This window comes from Carcharodon carcharias, chromosome 2 (genome assembly GCF_017639515.1).
Source record: "Carcharodon carcharias isolate sCarCar2 chromosome 2, sCarCar2.pri, whole genome shotgun sequence".
NCBI classification, from domain to species: domain Eukaryota; kingdom Metazoa; phylum Chordata; class Chondrichthyes; order Lamniformes; family Lamnidae; genus Carcharodon; species Carcharodon carcharias.
In genome coordinates, this window is record NC_054468.1 from 194,604,460 (window position 1) to 194,625,002 (window position 20,543).

General features: G+C 42.5%; 1 protein-coding gene across 1 annotated transcript in view; it reads right to left on the minus strand.

The window, feature by feature from the left end:
- The window catches only part of LOC121274022 (synaptotagmin-14-like), a 256,789-nt gene that overhangs the window by 152,275 nt on the left and 83,971 nt on the right, over positions 1-20,543 (minus strand). The window contains exon 3 of the mRNA XM_041181156.1: positions 10,202-10,366. Coding sequence (XP_041037090.1) covers positions 10,202-10,366 — 165 coding nt within the window. The remainder of the gene's footprint in view (positions 1-10,201; positions 10,367-20,543) is intronic.

Here is a 20,543-nt window from a genome sequence, read left to right on the forward strand (position 1 = left end):
TCTTCCTGTTGCCTACCCGTCCGCTCCAACCTGTCTTAAATTTTACCGGAGGCAGAGGAAGCATTGGACACCCTGCCCATACTCAAAAAATCCTAATAAATTGGTCAGACATGGTTTCCCTTTTGTAAAACCATGTTGAATCTGTCAAATCCACCATGATTTTCTGAATGCATTATTAAGACTTCCTTAATAATACCTTCCAGAATTTTCTTGATGTCAGGCTAGCCTATAGCTCCCTTTTTTTCTCTCTCCCTCTTATCTTGAATAATGACATTATATTTACTACCTCCCAATCTGCTGGGACTGTTGTAGAATCTAGGGAATTTTGAAAAATCATAATCAGCGCATCTGCTATTTTTGTAGCTAACTCTTTTAGAACCCCAGGATGTTTTTATTTATTCATTTACAGGACATGGGCTTTGCTGGCTGGGCCAGCATTTATTGCCCATCCCTAGTTGCCCTTGAGAAGGCTGTCTTCTTGAACCTCTGTAGTCCATGTGGTGTAGGTACACCCACAGTGCTGTTAAGGACAGGAGTTCCAGGATTTTGACCCAGCAACAGTGAAGGAATGGCGATATATTTCCAGGTCAGGATGGTGAGTGAATTGGAGGGGAATTTCCAGGTGGTGGTGTTCCCATCTATCTGTTGCCCTTGTCCTTCTAGATGGTAGTGGTTGTGGGTTTGGAAGGTGCTGTTGAAAGAGCCTTGGTGAATTTCTGCAGTGCAAACCATCAGGTCCTGGGAATTTGTCAGCTCCTAGTCCTTTAAGTTTCTCTAATACTTTTTCTCTTTTATTATTGTTCATCACTCTCATTAGTCCCTTGGTTACCCTTTATTTCTGATTTGTAATTTGTGTCTTCTACTGTGAAGACAGACACAAAATATGTTCAATGTCTCTGCCATTTTCTCATTCCCCATGATAGTTTGTCCTCACTCTGCCTCCAAGAGATCAAGTATTGGGAAAGGATGGAGTTGTTCCATTGGGTTGGACTGTACTTAAACCAGGATCGTCATCCGGGGGGGGGGGGGGGTGTGTGTGTGTGTGTGTGTGTGTGTGTGTGTGTGTGTGTGGAGGTTGGAGGGATCAGATCAGAGGAAAACTTAGAAATCCAAGAGAAAAATGAAGGCACTAGGGAAGTGCAGCAATTTAGGTAAAGACAAGCAGAGTGGGACAGGAAGGGACACAGAGTTTAACGATAATAGTGTATCAGTGAATAAAATTTATCACAGACCTTAAAAAAGTGTAGAAATAGTTCAACACTAAAGTCATCATCTCTGAGCCATTCAGGTCAGAGAAGGTTTGATGCAATCCTTGGGTGAAGTCAGTTCATTGGTCTCAAGTGAGGTGCTACAGTAAGTTACAGCAAAAGGCTGGGGTTTTATCTTACCAATTTATCTTAAAAATGACTCAATATTAGGTGCTACTTTATATATTAAAAATGCTGAGTGAATTGCAAAATTCAATCCAAAATGCATTGAATGCTCCTGTATCAGGTTTTGTCCATATGTCATTCAAGTGTGGGGAGTAAAAAAATATGGTAGTGGTAAACAAAAGTATAGATGGAAGAACATGCAAATAATAGTGGATAAAAAAATAAAAATACTCTTTATCAGACTGCAGGAAGCATTCAAAGTAGGTTAGACAAACTAGTGGTACAAATATAGATAAATGGGTTTAATCTAATCACTAATACAGGGATATGGAGCTGGATTTTTATTTGACGATAGAGGCAGGAATGGGTGAGGGCAACATTTGAAAACTGCATTTCTGGAGGGTGTCACTGGATGCTGCTACCTCAGGGACAGTTTGCAATTTTGAAAAGGCCTGCAGTGGGGAGGGAATGGGAAACCCACTCACTGCCAATTAGCAAAATTTTAAGCTCCTTAAGGAGCTTGTTAAGGGGCCTGTCTAAAACAGAATGGGATTTTCAATCTTTTTTCCAGATGAAGCTAAACAAACTGGTGCATGTTATTACACAGCTGTTGGAGTCATCACGGGGAAAAAGGAAGTTAATTTCCAGCTGTATGTTTTTGAGAAATTATGGGGGTCAACTAGCACTTGGTTGAGCACTTTACATCAACTTGGCGTCCATAATCATTTTGTGCTAGCTTTATCCCCCTGGCCCTTTCATGAGCTGCCTGATCCCCTCAGCAAGACAGCTGCAGCCTCTGCTGCTGCCATCAGGCAGGCAGCTTCTGCCTCCTGGTGATGCTCAGCACCTCTAATCGAGTGCTGAGTTAGCCTGCTTCCCAATCAGCAGATTAACATTTAAAATTAGCTTCGCAAAAGTGATGCAGTTTAGGCACAGGGTCTGGACCTAGAATTCATTCAGGTGTCGGGCTCCAATCCCACTTTGAAAATCCAGCCCATGGCTGAGGCTGGGAAATAAACATTCCAGGGTACACAATATTTCAAAAAGACAGACAGCATGGAAAATGAGGACGAGGATCCCTGATAGTAAAGGATGACATAAGAACAGTAGTGAGAAAGGATCTTGGCTCAAAAGGTCAGGAAGTATGGATCAGTAGTTAGAGATTAGGTGGAGAATTTGCTCCCCACTGGGGGGGGGGGGGAGAGCGTGCGGGTGCGCAGCCGATCGCCACCCGTCATCAGCTGGGTGCCGTCATTTTGCATAGCTGGGCCAATTAAGGCCCACCCTGCATGACGCGCACCCAGAAGCGTTGAACAATCCCTGCGCGGACAGGGGTAGTAGGCTGAATCGGGGCCTGCGCTCTTTCGCGCATGCAAGCAAAAGGGCACAGAAATCTCTCTGAGGCACAGAGCTGCCTCAGGGAGGTCAGTTTGATTTTTTAAAATTTTAATGAAGTGAAGAAAACATTTTTAAGACATGTCCCCTCATGTGACAGTCAACGAATTTTAATTTAAAAATGTATTTAACTTATAAACCCTTTATGAAACTTCATCCCATCCGTGGATGAGGTTTCATGATAAATGCGAAGGCTGCCTGGGCTCTTCACCTGCCTGCCAACCTTAAGGTTGGACTGGTAGCTCAGTTAGTGATATTAATTGGAATCTAAATGGCCTTAATAGGCCTTTGACAGTTCAGCGGGCATGCAGCTGACACCACTGCGCCCCTGCCGAACTGAGGATCTGAATGACGCGCGATGACATTGAGATGCATGCCCGATGTCACCGTCTGTCATCTTATGCATCGGCAAGCGGGGCTCACCCCTGCTTGCCGAACAGAAGACTCTGTCCTAGTAATAACAAGGGTCAGAAAATATTGGCGTGAGTAGTTAAACTGGTAGACAGAGCATTAAGCAAGAAATAATTGAAGTTTGTGATAAAAGTGAGGTCTTTAATTTTCACATAGATTGGTAAATTAAATTAGAAAAGGTAGCCTGGAAGACAAGTTTTGACAGTTTCCTAGAACAATACATTGCAAAACCAATTAGCGGTAAAGCTATTGTAGATCCACTGTCATGTAGTGAGGCAGGGTTAATTAATAATCTCATGGCAAAAGATTCTCTGGGAGAAAATGATCATAATACAATTGAATTCCATATCAATGTTGAGAGCCAACATAGCTGAGTCCAAAACAAGAATCTTAAACTTAAACAAGCCAATTATGTAGGTATGAGGGGAGAGCCGACTGAGACAATTGGGTAAATAGGCTGAAAGGTGTGGCAGTAAATTAAGAATGGGAAACATTCAAAAGTTTCAACATAAGTACATTCTATTAAAAAAAACTCAGCAAAAAATATCTAACCATGACTTACTCAGGAAGATTAAGATGATATTAGATTAAGAGAAGAGGCTAATAATGTTGCAAAGAACAGCAGTAAGTATGAGGATTGGGAAAGTTTTAGAGACCAGAAAAGGGCAACCAAAAAGTTAATTAAAAAAAAAACGAGAGTAAACTAGCTAGAAATATAAAAACAGATTGAAAGAGTTTTTCCAAGATAATAAAAAGGAGAGCAGCTAGAGTAAATGTTGCTCCATGAATCAAAACCCTTCTTCCCACACCACTCTTTAAGCCACTTATTTAATACTCTAACCTGCTTGATTTTATACTAATTTGGCTCTGTTAGTAATCCAGAGGTTATTACCCTTGAGGTTCTGCATATAATTTAAAACCCAGTTCTACATATTCCCTCCACAGAACCACATTCTTAGTTTTGCCTATAATACTGGCTCCTACACAGACCATGGCAACTAGATCCACCCCTCCCACATCAAGGGTGAAATTTTATGGCCCTCTCAAGAGTGGACTGGCAGGCAGGGGGCATAAAACCAGGTACCATTGCAGCAGCATCTTGCCCATTACCTACCTGACTCTGCTGGTATTTTACCAGCAGTATAGAAGGTGCATGCAACCTTCCCACCTTTGGGCTAATTGAGGCCCTTAATAATGGCCATTTAAGTGCTTCTTCCTGCCATCACTGGTATTTTACCAGCAGCGGGAGGTGTCTATGCCACCTTGCAGCCTTTTTGAGGGCTGAGAGAGGTTTTCTCTAGATCGGGCACCTTGTGCCCAATGGAGACCTCCCACCAAGGCAGTCTCCTGCCGTGACCCCCATGATCCCTCCACCCCTGCCCAACCCAGACCCCAATTCCCTCAGTGGGGACTACTACCCTACCCCCTGTTTAACCCGACTTACCTACATGTCCGGCAACATGGCTCCTCTTCACTGGGGACTGCCTGTAATCCCAGCAGTAGCCTCCGCTCCCCATGGCGCTGATGGGAATAGAAAGCTGACAAATCACTATGGGGTGCCAGCCATGCAGAGAGAGGGCATCCCCAACTTTTCAGTTAGAGGATGGGACCACTGCCTCTGCATAATATTTCCAACCCAAGCCCTTCAAGCTCTTCTCCAGCCAAAACCCAAATCCTGGCACCAGGCAGGTAACTAAACCATTGAAACACCCAAGCTGGAATTCTCCTGTCCCAAATCCAACAGGAACGGAGGCAGTACAACAAACAAACAACACGGCCAGAAATTCCGCCTCCATATCCGTCCTCCACCATTTTCCCCAAGAGTGGGAGAGGAAGCAGGCCCTGAACAGTCCTGCTCCTATCAACAACCTCATTTAAATCATGGCAGGCTCATCAAGAGTGAAGATTGGATGGGTGAGGGCTGGGGAAAAATATATTTAAATTTAAAGTACTTCTAAAATGCTTTTAAAATGCATTTAAATACTTTTTGAGGCCTTCCCAATAGAGTTCTACATTCACTGCATATCCAAGCCAATGTATTGGGAACAGGTGAAAGGAAGCATGTCTTTTAACCTGCCCTCTCTGGAATTAGCCCACCTCCAAACCTGCCTCGGGTTTGCTTAGATAGGCAGCAGGCCCACTCCAGGCTAATTAAGGCTCCAGTGGCTGCAAAATTGTGCTCCCCGGCAGCCTGGAGACTGAGGCAGGAATGCAACTCTGGTTCGGTATAGACTCCCACCTCCCATGAGAAAATTCCGACCCTGGTCTCAGCTCCAGAGAACAGTGTCTATTCCCATGACTATGCCATGCCTTACCACTATCATATTTCTTTTAGACCCCAACTTGAATGGGTTATTAACAAACAATCCAGTGCATTTTGAGTCTGAACGTTGCAACTCACTCAACATTTTTAAGATAAAATAAGTGTTTTCATTGAAGTAGCACCTGATATCCCATAGATTTTTATGTAAATTGGGGGGGATAAAACCCCAGACGACTTTGGTCTAAAAATCAAAGTCTACAACTTACTGCAGCACCTTGGCTGAGATCAATGAGTCAAGTACAGACCAAGTATCACATTTAGCACTGTATGACCTAAATAGCTCAGAGATGGTGACTTTACCAATGAACAGTTTCTACACAATTTTTAAGTCCTGTACTTCTCACATAATGCTGCAGACATGAATAATGATTTTAAATGCATATATAATGTTTGAAAGAATTCTTGCAAATCATCAGAAGTTATACAACCTGCTACATGGAAAAAAAATTTACTTTAGTTATCCTTGAAAAGTAGGGAAAATGAAATAGAGAACTTCTCTAACACAAGGTCAGAAATAGGTATGTTGCCACGGTTCCAAAAGTTAGATTAGAAAGTTCGGGAATCTTTGGATAGTACTGATGACAGCAGAGTAGTTCAGGCTGAAGTTATAGAGCAGATCAAGTTGAAAAAATGCTCTCACCTTTGTCTGAAGTTTTCTTTTCTTTTTTTTCTTTCTTGGCCTTTTTGTTTTTTTCTGATATTTTGGTACAAGAGACTTCACTTTCTCCTTTTTTATTAGGTTCTTTTTGTATTTGTAACTCATTTTTAAGATCTGTGGAGTGTTTTTTAACATTTGAAAGGCTTTCCTCATGCTTTTTAAACAATTTTTCTGAAGTATCAGGCTTATTAATGGCTAATTTCTTGGCACCTTGTGATAGCCAGGTAGATAGGGACTTTTTCCCTTCATTATCTTTTTTTTGCCCTTCCATGTCCAGTACTACAGCAGTTTGGTTAGTTGTTTTGTTATCCCCAATATCAATTACTGATGACTTCCTTTTGCCCTTTTTATGCACCTGCTCTTTCTGTTTATTCATAGCTAAATATTCATTGTTGTGCATTTTGCTATTTGAGGCTTCAGTATTAAGTTTGCTAGACTTGGCTGAACTATTCCTTTTGTCTTGTAAAGGTGGATTATTAACTTCGTTGTTGGTCTTCAAAGCTACATCAGATGACATGCATTTGAGCATTTTGGTCTCTTCCTCTATTGTTTGAGATTCTGATGCTTGTGCAGCACTGCTGCAATCTGAAATAGTATAATTAACTTTCTCACATGGTAATCTTTTAGCATCTTCATGATTCTGTCCTTTCTGCTTTAAGCTGTTCTTGATTTCTGTGTCTTTTAGCTTTTCTGATTCCGTAAGGTCACTTTTTGATGTTTTGTGCTGCTGAGCTTCCTTTTGTTCCACAGTAACATCTGAAAGATCTATGTATTGTGGAGAGGAAATATTTTCCACTGGTTTAAAATTATAATCTCTTGCACTTGTCTCTGCAGAAACACCACTTGTTAAACTACTAACTGAAGATTGGTGTTGTAACTGCTTTTGCCTTTTTTCTTTTTTAACTTCTGATTCAACGTATCTTGCAGTATCTTGCAACTCTCTTGAGTTAACACTATTTTTTGCATAGATTTTTGTTTCTTCACCTTCTTCAGCAGACAGCGTCTTTGTTTCAACTTCCGAGCTGCTACTTGGAGATGCTGCACCATCGTCTGCATAAACTTCAGAAGATTCCCCTTCTGCACGCAAACCATTTAGCATTTGTGTTACCTGCTCTGTGACTGTATCAGCCACAGTGCACCCAGCCTTCCCAACTGCATCACTCAGGTCCCCTACAACATTGCTAAACTGCTCGACTAAAGAGGACACTGATGGCAAAGTCACACTTTGTTGAAAACTTTTGAAAAACGACATTTAAATCAAGCAGTCTTTTTATCCCCAAGAAAGCAAAACCCTATTCAGATGCATAGAGTAATTGGTTAACGTTGCCAAATTGGTCATCCTTTTCAGCTTACCTCTGTCAGTAAATAAATGCAAAAGGGTTTAAAATTAATTATATATGATATATAATAAACATTTAAGTGCAAACTTTCAACAATTAGCCTAAAATCAGCAATGGCACATTTAATCATAAGCCACTGGCCTAGGGTCCTTATTTCAGATTTAAGAAAAAGCTGTTTTTGTGGAAATAGGAAATATAAGCTCCACAGACTAATACAGAAACTTGGATTTGCAAGCAGCCTGTATGTCCATCTTGAGGTGCCACAAACAAGCACTTAAGTATCAGCATTAGGGACAACGTTCTTATCGTTGTATTATGGGAAGAAAACCTTGCCTGCCGAGTGCATAAATGGGGAGTCAGGCACCTATCCCATGATTTTACATCCACTGGTTCCCCAGTGCCAACCCCAAGTTAGAAAATTAACACTCATTCCCCCTTCCCACCCTTCCCCCGCCACCACACTGCTGAGATTTTCTTGGGCATTAGGAAATCTGTAGATAAGGAGTTCTCAGGTATTTGTTTCTTAGAAACATGCAAAATATAGGAATCCACATAGCAGTAATAGAATAGCATTAGGTGTAATGACTATTGAGTAAATTATTTGGAGCACATAAAGACCACTGAATTACGACTCACTATTGTGATGTAATTAAAGTCATCTTGAATTCATAGAATCACACAGTGCAGAAGAGGCCCTTCGGCCCAAGGAGTCTGCACCAACACATGAGAAACACCTGACCCAACTACCTACCTAATCCCATTTACCAGCACTTGGCCCATAGCCTTGAATGTTATGACGTGCCAAGTGCTCATCCAGGTACTTTTTAAAGGATGTGAGGCAACCCGCCTCCACCACCCTCCCAGGCAGCACATTCCAGACCATCACCACCCTCTGGGTAAAAAAAGTTTTTCCTCACATCCCCCGAATTTTGAATCCACCTTATCAAATTACCCTGTATCCCATGTGCACTTGCCTTCTTTATAAATCTCCCATGTAGGACCTTGTCAAAGACTTTGCTGAAATCCATATTAACTACATCAACTACACTACCCTCATCTACACACCTGGTCACCTCCTCAAAAAATTCAAACAAATTTGTTAGATTTGACCTCCCTCTGACAAAGCCATGCTGATTATCCCTGATCAAACCTTGCCTCTCCGCATGGAGATAGATTCTCTCCTTCCAAATTTTCTCCAGTAGTTTCCATACCACTGACGTGAGACTCACTGGCCTGTAGTTCCCTGGCTTATCTCTACAACCCTTCTTAAACAGCGGGACCACATTAGCTGTTCTCCCCGTGGCCAGAGAGGAGTTAAAAATTTGGGTCAGAGACCCTGCGATCTCCTCCCTTGCTTCCCTCAGCAGTCTGGGACACAAATCATCTGGACCTGGAGATTTGTCCACCTTTAAGCCTGCCAACACCTCCATTACCTTGTCACTCCCTGTATCGATACCTTCATCCTCATTCTCTTGGGTGAAGATGGATGTGAAGTATTCATTCAACACTCTTGCAATGTCCTCTGGCTCCACCCATAGTTTGCCCCCTCGGTCCCTAATGGGCCCTACTCCTTCCCTGGTTATCCTATTCCCATTGATATACTTATAGAATATCTTGGGATTTTCCCTACTTTTACCAGCCAGAGCTTTCTCATATCCCCTCATTGCTCTCCTAATTGCTTTCTTAAGCTCAACCGTGCACCTTCTGTACTCCACTAATGCCTCCACTGATTTGCTTCCCTTGTACCTGCTAAAAGCCTCTCTTTTCCTTCTCATCGTAACCTGAATATCTCTGGTCATCCATGGTTCTCTGGGCGTGTTACTCCTTCCTATCACCTTAGAGGGAACATGCTGAGCCTGTACCCTCCCCATTTCCTTTCTGAACGCCCCCCTCACCCCTAACTGCTCCTTTATAGATTTCCCCACAAGTAGCTGTTCCCAGTCTATCTTGGCCAGATCCTGCCTTACTTTACTAAAATACACTCTCGCCCAGTCCAAAACATTTTTTTGCAACTTGTCTATTTCTTTGTCCATAACAAACTTAAACTGTACCATGTTGTGGTCGCTATCACAAAAATGCTCCCCACCACCACCTCAGCCACCTGTCCGGCTTCATTCCCCAAAATTAGGTCCAGCACTGCACCGTCCCTTTTTGGACGCTCTACATATTGACCTAAAAAGTTCTCCTCTACGCATTTCAAGAAATCCACTCCATCCAAGCTCTTAACACTATGTCTATCTCAATTAATGTTGGGAAAGTTGAAATCACCCAATATAATAACCCTATTTTTATTGTTTTTACACACCTCCGCAAATTGAGCACATATTTGCTCCTCAATTTCCCGTTGACTATCTGGGGGTCTATAATAAACACCTAGCAATGTGGCTGACCCTTTTTTATTCCTAAGCTCTACCCACAAAGCTTCATTCATTGAAGTCAAGGATTGAATAGAATAAAAATGGCTTCTAGGTTATCAATGATTTTATTCAGAAGAATTATAGAATTCAAAATAATTTCATTCAGCTGGAATCTGACACTGACATTTTAAAAGAGTTAATAGGATATTTTATTTCTAACTACTTTGCAAAGAAATTGAGTTAATAAAAGTTCAATTTGCTCATTCTAGTCTTTTTCTAGCATAGTGAACATATTTCTACTGTCAGAAAACTAAAAAGGTTAAGGCCTAAAATAAAGCACTTACGGGTATTGTCTTGTAAATCTTTGTTGGCCCTGTATTCTGCATCAAGGCACGGAAACTCTCCTATATTCTCAATACACAGTCTTTTGTTGATATATAGAAAGAGAAGGATCATGAGAATGACAATCACCCCAACAGCAGACAGGAACCCAACCGCCTCTGGAGATACTGAAAGAGAATGAAAGATATTAAAATAATAACTCTAAGTGACCCCATGGGCACTGCAAACAAATGTATATTAATACAAATATCAATTGTCACCAAAAAGTGTCAGCTTTGGCTCAGCGGGAACACTCTCACCTTAGTTGGAAAATTGTGGATTCAAGGCCTATGCAAGTGAATTCACCACCATAATCCTCAGTGCAGTGGGGGTTGGGAAGGGTGATCAGTGGTCAGGGCTGGAGAGCCTAGAGGTTGGGAACCTCAGGTTCTGCAGGAGGAAGATCGAGGACCTTGGAGCCAAGGGGGCATGGCGGCTGAATTGGCAGCAATTGGGTATGAACTTCCATATGGATCGGGTACAGAACTCTTACTACTCCCGGCTCCACGTACACTGGGAAGTAACTTAACTCTTTTGTTGCAGGTGATCTGTGGAGTTCGATTGCCTGAGTACAGAGAATTCCCTGATCCCTGATGTTGCTGGGATCTGAAGCAGGAGCCAGTCCCTTACTCGCATATGCAAACATCCTAAAACTTGCTTCATGTTTAAATAAAGAACACCAATTTTCTTTTCCATCTAAGTCTATGGAAAAGAAAACCAATAGCGGTGAAAAGTGGATTGTCAATTTGTTACACAATTGCGTGTTATGTGTGTTAGGTATCAAAAGGTAAAGCCACAACATCTATGGAAGGTATAATTATTTCCAGGTCCTACTATACATACAGTTATTATTTTGTGAGAAACTTCGAAGTGCTAGATCGTCACATGATGCTGCTGATGGGCAGGCGTGGAAGTTGGGCTATGTGTCTTATGTTTTGGGAAGTGCGATTTTACACTTAAACAGTGTCCTAATACATCTTTAAGAAATTTCCTACACAATGGGCAGAATTTTTCTGTCCGCGAGCAGGGGGCGGGGTCCGCTCGCCAATGCGAAAATGACACGGGACGATGTTGGGTGGAACCCCCGACGTCATCCTGTCCCATTTAAACATTCAGGAAGGCGGGGGGACAGCGCCGTGTCAGCTGTCCACCCGCCGACCTGTCAATGGCCAATTGAGGCCATTGACAGGATCATTAAGCCAATTAAAGGCCCTGCCTGTCCAACCTTCAGGCTGGCAGACAGGCCAGGAGCCCCAGCGGGCTTCTGAAAAAATATGAAACCTCATCCACCGCCGGGATGAGGTTTAATGTCGGTTTTAAAAATCTTTAATAAAGTTTCTGTGATATTTATTAACATGTCCCATCTCATGACATTGTCACATGAGGGGGACATGTTAATATTTTTTTTATTTTTCTATTTTTACTCTTTCAAAAACTGTCAGCACTCTCCGAGGCAGCACTTAGTCTCAGGGAGATGTGTGCGAAAGAGCAGCTGGGGAACCCCCCCCCGCACCTGCACAGGAAGCACATAGTGCTTCACGTCGGGCGGCCCGCTAGGCGGGCCTTAATTGGTCCACCCACTTAAAATGGCAGCAGGGCCGGTTTCAGCAGCGGCGATCAGTTGCTGGCCCACCCATCAAGGGCAAAATTCTGCCCAATAAGTTACTTTGGAGTGCAGTGACCACCTTTACTTAAACAAAGATGGCAAGCTTTTTATGCAGCAAGGCTCCATAAACAGCAATGAGATGGATGGCCAGCTCCAACCATCCCACTGAATGTTTTTGTTGTACTACTGAAACAGGAATGCTCACTATTAATAATCTCAGGGAACTGTTGATATGAAAGCAGAGAAAATTACCCTCGTTTGTTTCAAATTGTTTCCTGAGATCTTTAATATCTACTTTGACATTTCATCTGAAGGAACATCCAACAATCCAGAACTCATTACAATAGCACTTAAGTGTCAGCATATATTATTGGCCTGGAATTTGCAGGTGGCAGCTAAGGAACAGTGCTCGCCATTCACCTTGCTGCCAGCTGCACACAAAGTTTTGACAGGCTTTTGAATGGAGACTTGCTCTAGTCCAGCATCTCATCCAGCATGCTGCCCTCTACAGAGGATCTGTGGTTTCTGAGAGCATAGCAAGAGTCAGCCAAGCTTTTCAACCAATCAGATTGATGAATCCTCACCAACATATAGAGAGTATAAAATTAGAATTATGTGCAGAGAGTGGAATGAAGATTGCAGAAGACAAATGGGATTAAGGAAGGAGAGAGATAAAAAAGACAAAGACCTGGATTGTCTGGTCAACGGTACAGTGAGAGCACACAGAGATGACAGTGTTCAAAACTACGACCTTACCTTTTCACTCTGAAGCCTTTGGACCTTCCTGTCCTGGCTGCAGAGTGGATCCATCAGCAATGTGAATTGGGAGGCAATTCCAGCAATGCCACGCCCATTCAGATCATAAACGGAAGACATGTCTTTTGAGGTCAGCCTTCAGTTCATTGAACTTCACTATTTTTAAATGTACACATCATCTTTTTTAAATTCTAGGTAACCCCCACCCCCTTCAACTCCATCATTGCTGACACAGCTCTTCACCTGCATCGCAACACTGCTCATACCCCCAGCATCCCTGACACTGCTCACCCACAGCCCTTCTCCACCCCACCCCTCACTCCTAATACTGCTCATCCCCTGCCAACATTGCTCATCCCCTGATACTGCTCAACCAGCCCCTACACCCCCAACACTGCTCACCCTATCCCAACATTGCTCACACCCCAACACTGCTCAGCCCTCTTCCCATACCCCAACAATGTTCACCTAATCCCTCATTCCTGATATTGCTCCCACCCCGCACCACTGACACTACTCAACACCCCCACACCCCCGACACTGCTCATCCCCTCCCACACCCCAGGGAATTACATCCAAGCTCATCCTTGATAAGCCCAACAGAACCTATGCTAAGAGAGCCAATGCAGTTTGCATTCTGAAGGCCCCAATACTTAAGAAAACAAAGGAAATTAGATCATCTGGGATTGATTATCATTTTAAGGCTGGCTCTATACATCCTGCCTAAAATTCTGATATTTTCTTTCATAACTTTGGTTCGCTTCAAACCTCAGGCATCCCTTTTCAAAGTTACAAGGCTCCATTGCAACAATCACAACAGAGCAGGCACCTCTGATGCCCCACTTTGGCACAGCTGCTCATTCTCAATATTAAAATAACCCCATCTTCAAGACACTGAATCTGGAGTGAACAATGGCTCAACTGAAGACATGCACTGGAGAATCCATACAGGTAAAGGGCATCGCGTGCCTGTGTCCTATAGGTAACTGACAGCCCAGCTTCCAGTGACAGGTGAAGGACCTAGTTTTCTGGGCCAAGACTGATTACAAAAAATTAAGCTCAACTGGTCTGAAATATTTCACTTGAGAACAGAAGGAGTTCCTAAGCTTCTAAGGAAATACAACAATGTATTTTGTGACAAATTAGGAAAGTTAAAAGGCTTTCAAGCAAAAATATATGGGGATTCTCAGGCAACAACCCATTTCTTTAAGGTCAGACCTGTGCCTTATGCCTTAAAGGAGAAGGTGGATGCAGAACTGTGCCGGTTAGAAAAGCTAGGTAGTCATTTGTATTGATCTAGACCTCTGTATGTGCTGATGTATACTTCCTGGAATCTTCACTCAGGTGCATTTTCAAAAATGCCTGTGATAGGTCCAGCTTTGTGAACAATTCCCCTCCATTCAGAACAGCGAATAGGTGCTCAATTTTCAGTGGTGCATACTGATGTACTTCCAGGAAAGGATTAATGGTGATTTTATAGTCACCACATATTCTGAAAGACCCATCATCCTTCACTACCGGGACCATTGGAGCTACCCACTCTGCATAATCAGTTATCTGAAAGTTTTCAAGTCGTTCTAGTTCCTGCTCAATTTTCTATCCCATTGTGCAGGAAACTGAATGTAGTTTGAAGAACCTTGGAGAAGCTTCAGCCTTCACAGTAAGTTTGGCTTCAACGTCTTTAATAACTCCAAGACCTTCTTTGAAGACACCAGTGTGCTTGTCTAACAAGGACTGCAAATGGGATTGCAATGCACTTTATTTTATTCCAGTCCAGCTGAATTTCTTTTAGCCATTTCCTGCCCATAAGCGATGGATGATCCCCTTTCACAATGATAAGTGGCAAACTTGCTTTTTGATCTCCATATTTAGCTTGAATGGGCATTTTTCCAAGTATATTCACAGGCTCACCTCTGTAGGTGCTAAACTGGAAGGGGGTTTTCTCCAATGGGCATTTCTTGAAAATGTTCTCCCGTGACTTCTCTAAAGCAATAGAAACAGGTGCTCCAGTGTCACCCTCCATTTAGTCCTTCATCTAGTTTCAGATCAAACTGAATGCAATAAATCGCTCTTCTGCATTGTTGCTGTTAGTTTCACTTTCTATCTCGTTATGCACAATACTTTTGATTTGTTTTCAAGTGATGCGTCTGTTTAAACTGCCTGTTTATTTTCAAGCGTGAATTGTCCGTGTGCTCCTCATAACGCCCTTTTCTTGGTGGTACTGCTTTACTGTGATTAGCCTTTGACCTACATGCACGCTGTATGTGTCCTTTTTTTTCCACAGTAGCAACGATCAATGGTTTTCCATTTACAGGCTTCTGCATTATGCCCTATTCCGTTACAGCGGTAACCTGTTTGAAAGCGAGTATACCCTGACTTTACTATTTTAACTTTGGCATTGCTAGAATGTGTTTTCAAATCTCCAGCTTGTTTTTCTGTAATTTCTATTCTTTGTGCAATCTCAAATGCTTTCTTCAGTGGTAACTCTTGCTCTGCGAATAATCTATGCTGAATTCTTTCATTTTGGTCCACAAACCAAGCAATCCCGCAACGTTTCTTCCAGGTAACCTTTAAAATCACAACGTTCTGCTAATTTTCTCAATTCAGCCAGGAACTGGGAAACGTACTCACTCTCACGCTGCTCTCTTTGGTGAAACTTGAATCTCTCAGCAATAATTGCTGGGTTGAGATTGAAGTGCTTTTTTAAAATGCCCACAAGCTCTTTAAAGTTTTTATCTGCCGACTTGTCAGAAGTAATGAGGCTTCTCAGTAAAGTGAAATTTTTCATTCCATTGACTGTAAGAAACACTGAGGCCTGCTTTTCCTCTTCAATCTCATTCGCAATGAAAAACTGTTCCATTTGCTAGACATAAACTACAAAGTCCATAGTAGCTAGATCTAAAGCATCCAAATCCCCCTAATAATGATGATCCCATCCTTGTCGCCATTTGAAGTGTTTTGTTATTTCTTAACAACTAAGAATACACACACAGCTATCTGTTTCTGAACCCCAGCTTCCGGGGTAAAAAACAAAAGGTTCCTTTATTCCTTATTCTACACCAGTGGGCAATACATCCAGGGCTTAGCACACCCTACTGTCAGAGTTTTTTATATAACATTTCTATTAAACTAAAATGCCCTTTTACAAAAAAAGCATAAATGTTAAACACAGACATCACATGGGCCTTGTTGGGGTCCTGGTGCAATTGTCTCAGAAACTGGTCCCTTGTCCTTCCAGGTGGAAGTGGAAGACCAAATTGTTCATAAATATGTGGATCATCTTAGAAGTAGAGAGACATTCTAACAACCAGCTATTCCACCTGAGATTAATGTCAAATCATTAATCCCTGAGGTAACAGATCAACTTAGTATATACGTGCCTGATGTCTCTGTAGAGTTGCCAATCCCTGAACTGCCATTTTCTAATGATGTATTTGGTGGTGCAGATCCTGGTCATGTTGATCCAGTGGAAGAACCTCAAATGGTAGAACTGTGCCATTCTAACTGAATAAGGAAACCACCTCAGAGACAATCCCTAATCACCTGAGTTGTATATACGTATATGTCGTAGGATATTCAAATGTTCTCTGTAAATAGAAACTGTAAAAAACTAAAGGGGCAGGAAATGTAGTAATTGAAGCCTTTCCTATTGCCTATCAGGGGTCACGTGATTGTCCTTGGTGGCTCCGACCAATGAGCCCTAAGCATGGATAATCATGGGGGGGAGGGGGGCTTTTCTTGTCAAGAACCTGATTCAAACATGTAGCTTCTGAAGTAGCTTCTGAAAAGTTCTCTGTGATAAAGTCATCTGTTTCAAGTAGAAACCTGCCCGGTATATCAAGTTATTACAGGCATCCAAAAGCAGCTGGAAAATTCAGTCAAGATATCTGGCAATGTGAGTGATCCTTTAAATACCTTTGGAACAGGCCATTTCTCAGCCTGTGCTATCATGGTTTGTGAGCAGGTTTAGAAAGCAATATTGGTAGAGCTGACTGACAGGAAGAAACATCTGGATCCTGATCACATGTATTAGATTCTTGCCTGTTTGCAGCAGGAGCAATAGTCACCTTAAGCAAGGGAGACTTGAAATAACAAGGAGGCCTCTGGCAGAAACACAGCAATTTTGTTCATAATTTCCATTGTATTATTGCCCTCTTCATACAAAAAAAGGGACAGTGGGCAGATGAAAACTGGCTCTATATTAGTGCATGAAGTTTGAACTACTTCCAGCAAGATCACTGTGGACAGTTATTTCATATTTTCAATTAATTAATTTCCCTGGAAAATTTCTTCATATGTAACATAATATTTTGTATTCAAAGCTGAGCTGAATTTTTAATAAACACTGGGAAATTTACCATGTAGTTGCTCATGGCAATCCAAGACCTGCAGTGCAGTTTCTGATGGTTACCATGGTTCCAATGCATTCAAAATGTGATGTCACTGTAATACAGCACCTTTAATGAAGAGATATATCACATATCTGAGTGAAGGTAAAATATTACATGCCTTACTAATACTTAATTCAGTATTGTTCACCTATCAATTTGCTTAAGATGTAATTAACATTGATCTTCCCAAATACTCTTATCCCTGGCTACTTACATGAACACTTATCTATATTCGTTAAAGCTGCAAGTACTTTATTTGTTTATGCTTTCTTCTTCCTTTCCAAGATCTTCTTTCTTTCTCTATTATTTACATAATGCAAAACACTCAAGTTTTTGTGTCTCGATGTAAAGAAACAAAAGAAGTGATGTGCAACATACAGGAGAAACGGCCTAGCAATAGAGAACTTGGGACTTTATACTCCATTCACCTTACATTACACCACATCTGACAAAAAAACTGGACAGGAAGGGTACTTAAGAAAGACTAGGAATTTCACTGGCTGGATTTTGTGCTCCCCACCTCCCCTTCAAACCCACCGGTGGGTAAAATCCAGCGGGCAGTCTCTCACCACAGACCTAGCCACCCTGACCTGTCTGAAAGTTGGTGTTGAGCAACCCACCCTTGGGTCAATTGAGATCCTTAAGTGGCAATTAATGGCCACTTAAGTGCCTTTTACCACTACGGGTGGTATTTTACCCACAGCAAGGGAGAAGGCCCATGCCAAATAGGAAGGATAGCAGCTGTAGCTGTACAAGTTGCTATCAGCCAAGGGGGAGTGACCTCCTTTGCGGGTTCTCTCGGCCCATCAGAGACATCCCTCTGTCAAGGATATTCCCCCACTTTATCCTAAACCCCCAGCCTCTTGAACCCAGTTCTCTCACTCCCCCACCGAGACACCCAGCTCCAGACTTATCTGGGCTCCTCAGCTTGGTGTGATCCTGGCTGGCACTGCTGTCCTATTGGCCTTCAGCTCTCTAAGGCAGGACCTCCTCCTGAGAAAGGGTCAGAAGTTTCACCCAAAAGCAATTAAAGCTACCACCTAGAAGAACAACAGCTGCAGGGACATCGGAACATCACCACTTGAAAATTCTCCTCAAAGTCATATACCATCCTGACTTGGAAATATATCCACCATCATTCTGGATAGGGATTTTTCTCTGCACATTACCTGTTTAGTTGTCTGGCACCATTCACAACTGAATGTGGCATGACTGCAGAGGTTTGATCGGATCCATTGGTTGTGGAATTGCTTAACTTTGGCTATACTATGCTGCTTCCACTGTTCATCACGTTTGTAGTCCTGAGTTACAGCTTCTCCAGGCTGATACTTCACTTTTAGGTACAGCTGATGGTGCTCCTGGCATGCTCTCCTACACACCTCATTGAACTAGGCTCAGTCTCTTGATTTGATGGCAATAAGCAGAGTGAGAGATATTACAGACCATACAGTTGTGGTGGAATACAATTCTGCTGCTGGCGATGGCTTACAGCATCTCATGGATGCGCAGTTCTGAGCTGCTAGATCTGTTCTGAATCTATCCCATTTAGCATGGTGGTAGTGCCACACAACATGATGGAGGGTGTCCTCAAGCGTAAAGACATGACTTTGCCTCCACAAGGACTGTATGGTGGTCACTCCTGTCATTGATAGATGCATCTCCAACAGGTAAGACAGGTGAGGACTAGGCCAAGTAGATTTTTCCCTCAGTTAGTTCTCCCACCACCTACTTCAGGCTCAAACAGGCAGCAGTGTCCTTCAGGCCTCAGCTATGTCAGTAAGTAGTAGCGTTACCGAGTCACTCTTGATGACGGACATTGAAATCCCCTACCTGGAGTACACCCCTGGCTACTCTCAGTAATTATTCCAAGTGGCGTTCAACATGGAGGAATACTGAATCTTCAATTGAGGGACAACAACAGGTGGTAATCAACAGGAGATTTTCTTATCTATGACCTGATGCCATGAAACTTCATGTGGTCCAGAGTCAATGTTGAGGACTAATAAGGGCCACTCCATCCCAACTGTATACCTGTGGTCGGTCTGTCCTGCTGGTGGGACAGGACATACCCAGAGATGGTGATGAAAGATAACAGCCATAACTCCTCCATTAACAACCTCCAGAATGCCTCTACAAGACAGACAAAAATGTCAATGGGTCACTTAAGGCTCTGTTTACACTGCTGCTCTGGCTTCTGTCATCTTAAGTAAGTTCCAGAGTTGGTCAGCTACAGTACTCATCTGGTTCAGGTGCAAGACCACTTGCAATACACAATAAAGATTACCTGTGATGTACATAGGACCCTGATTGCAATAGGTAGTGAGTAACCTAACCACAAGTCCTTGAAGAGAGGTACTGCCGGATCTGGCTAAGGGGAATGAAGTTGGTCAAGTGAATGAAGTGTCAGTAGGGGAACATTAAGGAAATAGTAATCATAGTATCCTAAGGTTAAGATCAGCTATGGAATAGGACAAGACAAGAAGCAATCTAGAGTAAAAATACGATTAGAGGAGGTCCAGTTTCACTGGGTTGAGAAAAGATCTGTGCCGGGTAAATGGAATCAATGACTGGCAGGCAAAACTGTAAGAGAACAATGGGCTGCAGTTAAAGAGATCACAGAATCACAGAAGTGTTATGGCACAGAAAGAGGCTACTTGGCCTATCAGCACCAACTCTCCACATGAGCAATTCACTTAGTGCCGTTCTCCTACCTTCTCCCTGGAACCCTGCACATTCTTCCTTTTCAGATAATAGTCTCATTCCCCTTTGAATGCTTCAATTGTACTACCTGCCTCTACCACAATCTCAGGCAGTGCATTCCAGGCCTTAACCATTCACTACATGAAAAGTTTTTTTCATAACACATTTGCTTCTTTGCCAATTACTTTAATTCTGTGCCCTCTCATTCTCAATCCTTTCATGAGTGGGAAAAGTTTCTCCATATCAACTCTGTCCAGACCCCTCATGATTTTGAATACCTCTATCAAATCTCCTCTCAGCCTTCTTTTCTCCAAGGAAAACAGTCCTAACTTCTCCAATCTATCTTTGTAACTGAACCTCCCAATCCCTGGAACCATTCTGTAGTTGCTGGGCTTATCTTTACACCCTTTCTTGAACAGGGGTGTAACATATACAATTCTCCAGTGCTCTAGCACCATACCTGAGTCTAAGGAAGGCTGAAAAATTATGGCCAGTACCTCCGCAATTTCCACTCACACTTTCCTCAGTATCCTTGGATGCATCGCATCCAGATCTGGTGCCCTACAAACTTTAAGTACAGACAGTCTATCCAATAGCTCCACCTTGTCAATGTTAAACTCTTCTAGCATCTGAATTACCTCCTCTTTCATCATGGCCTGGGTAGTATCTTCTTCCTTGGTGAAGACAGATGCAAGCTGTTCATTTAATACCTCAGCTATGCCCTCTGCTTCCATGTGTAAATCCCCTTTTTGGTCCTGAATCGATCCTACTCCCCCATTTACCACCCTTTTACTATTTATATGTCCATAGAAGATTTTGGGATTATCATTTTTTATGTTGGCTGCCAGGCTC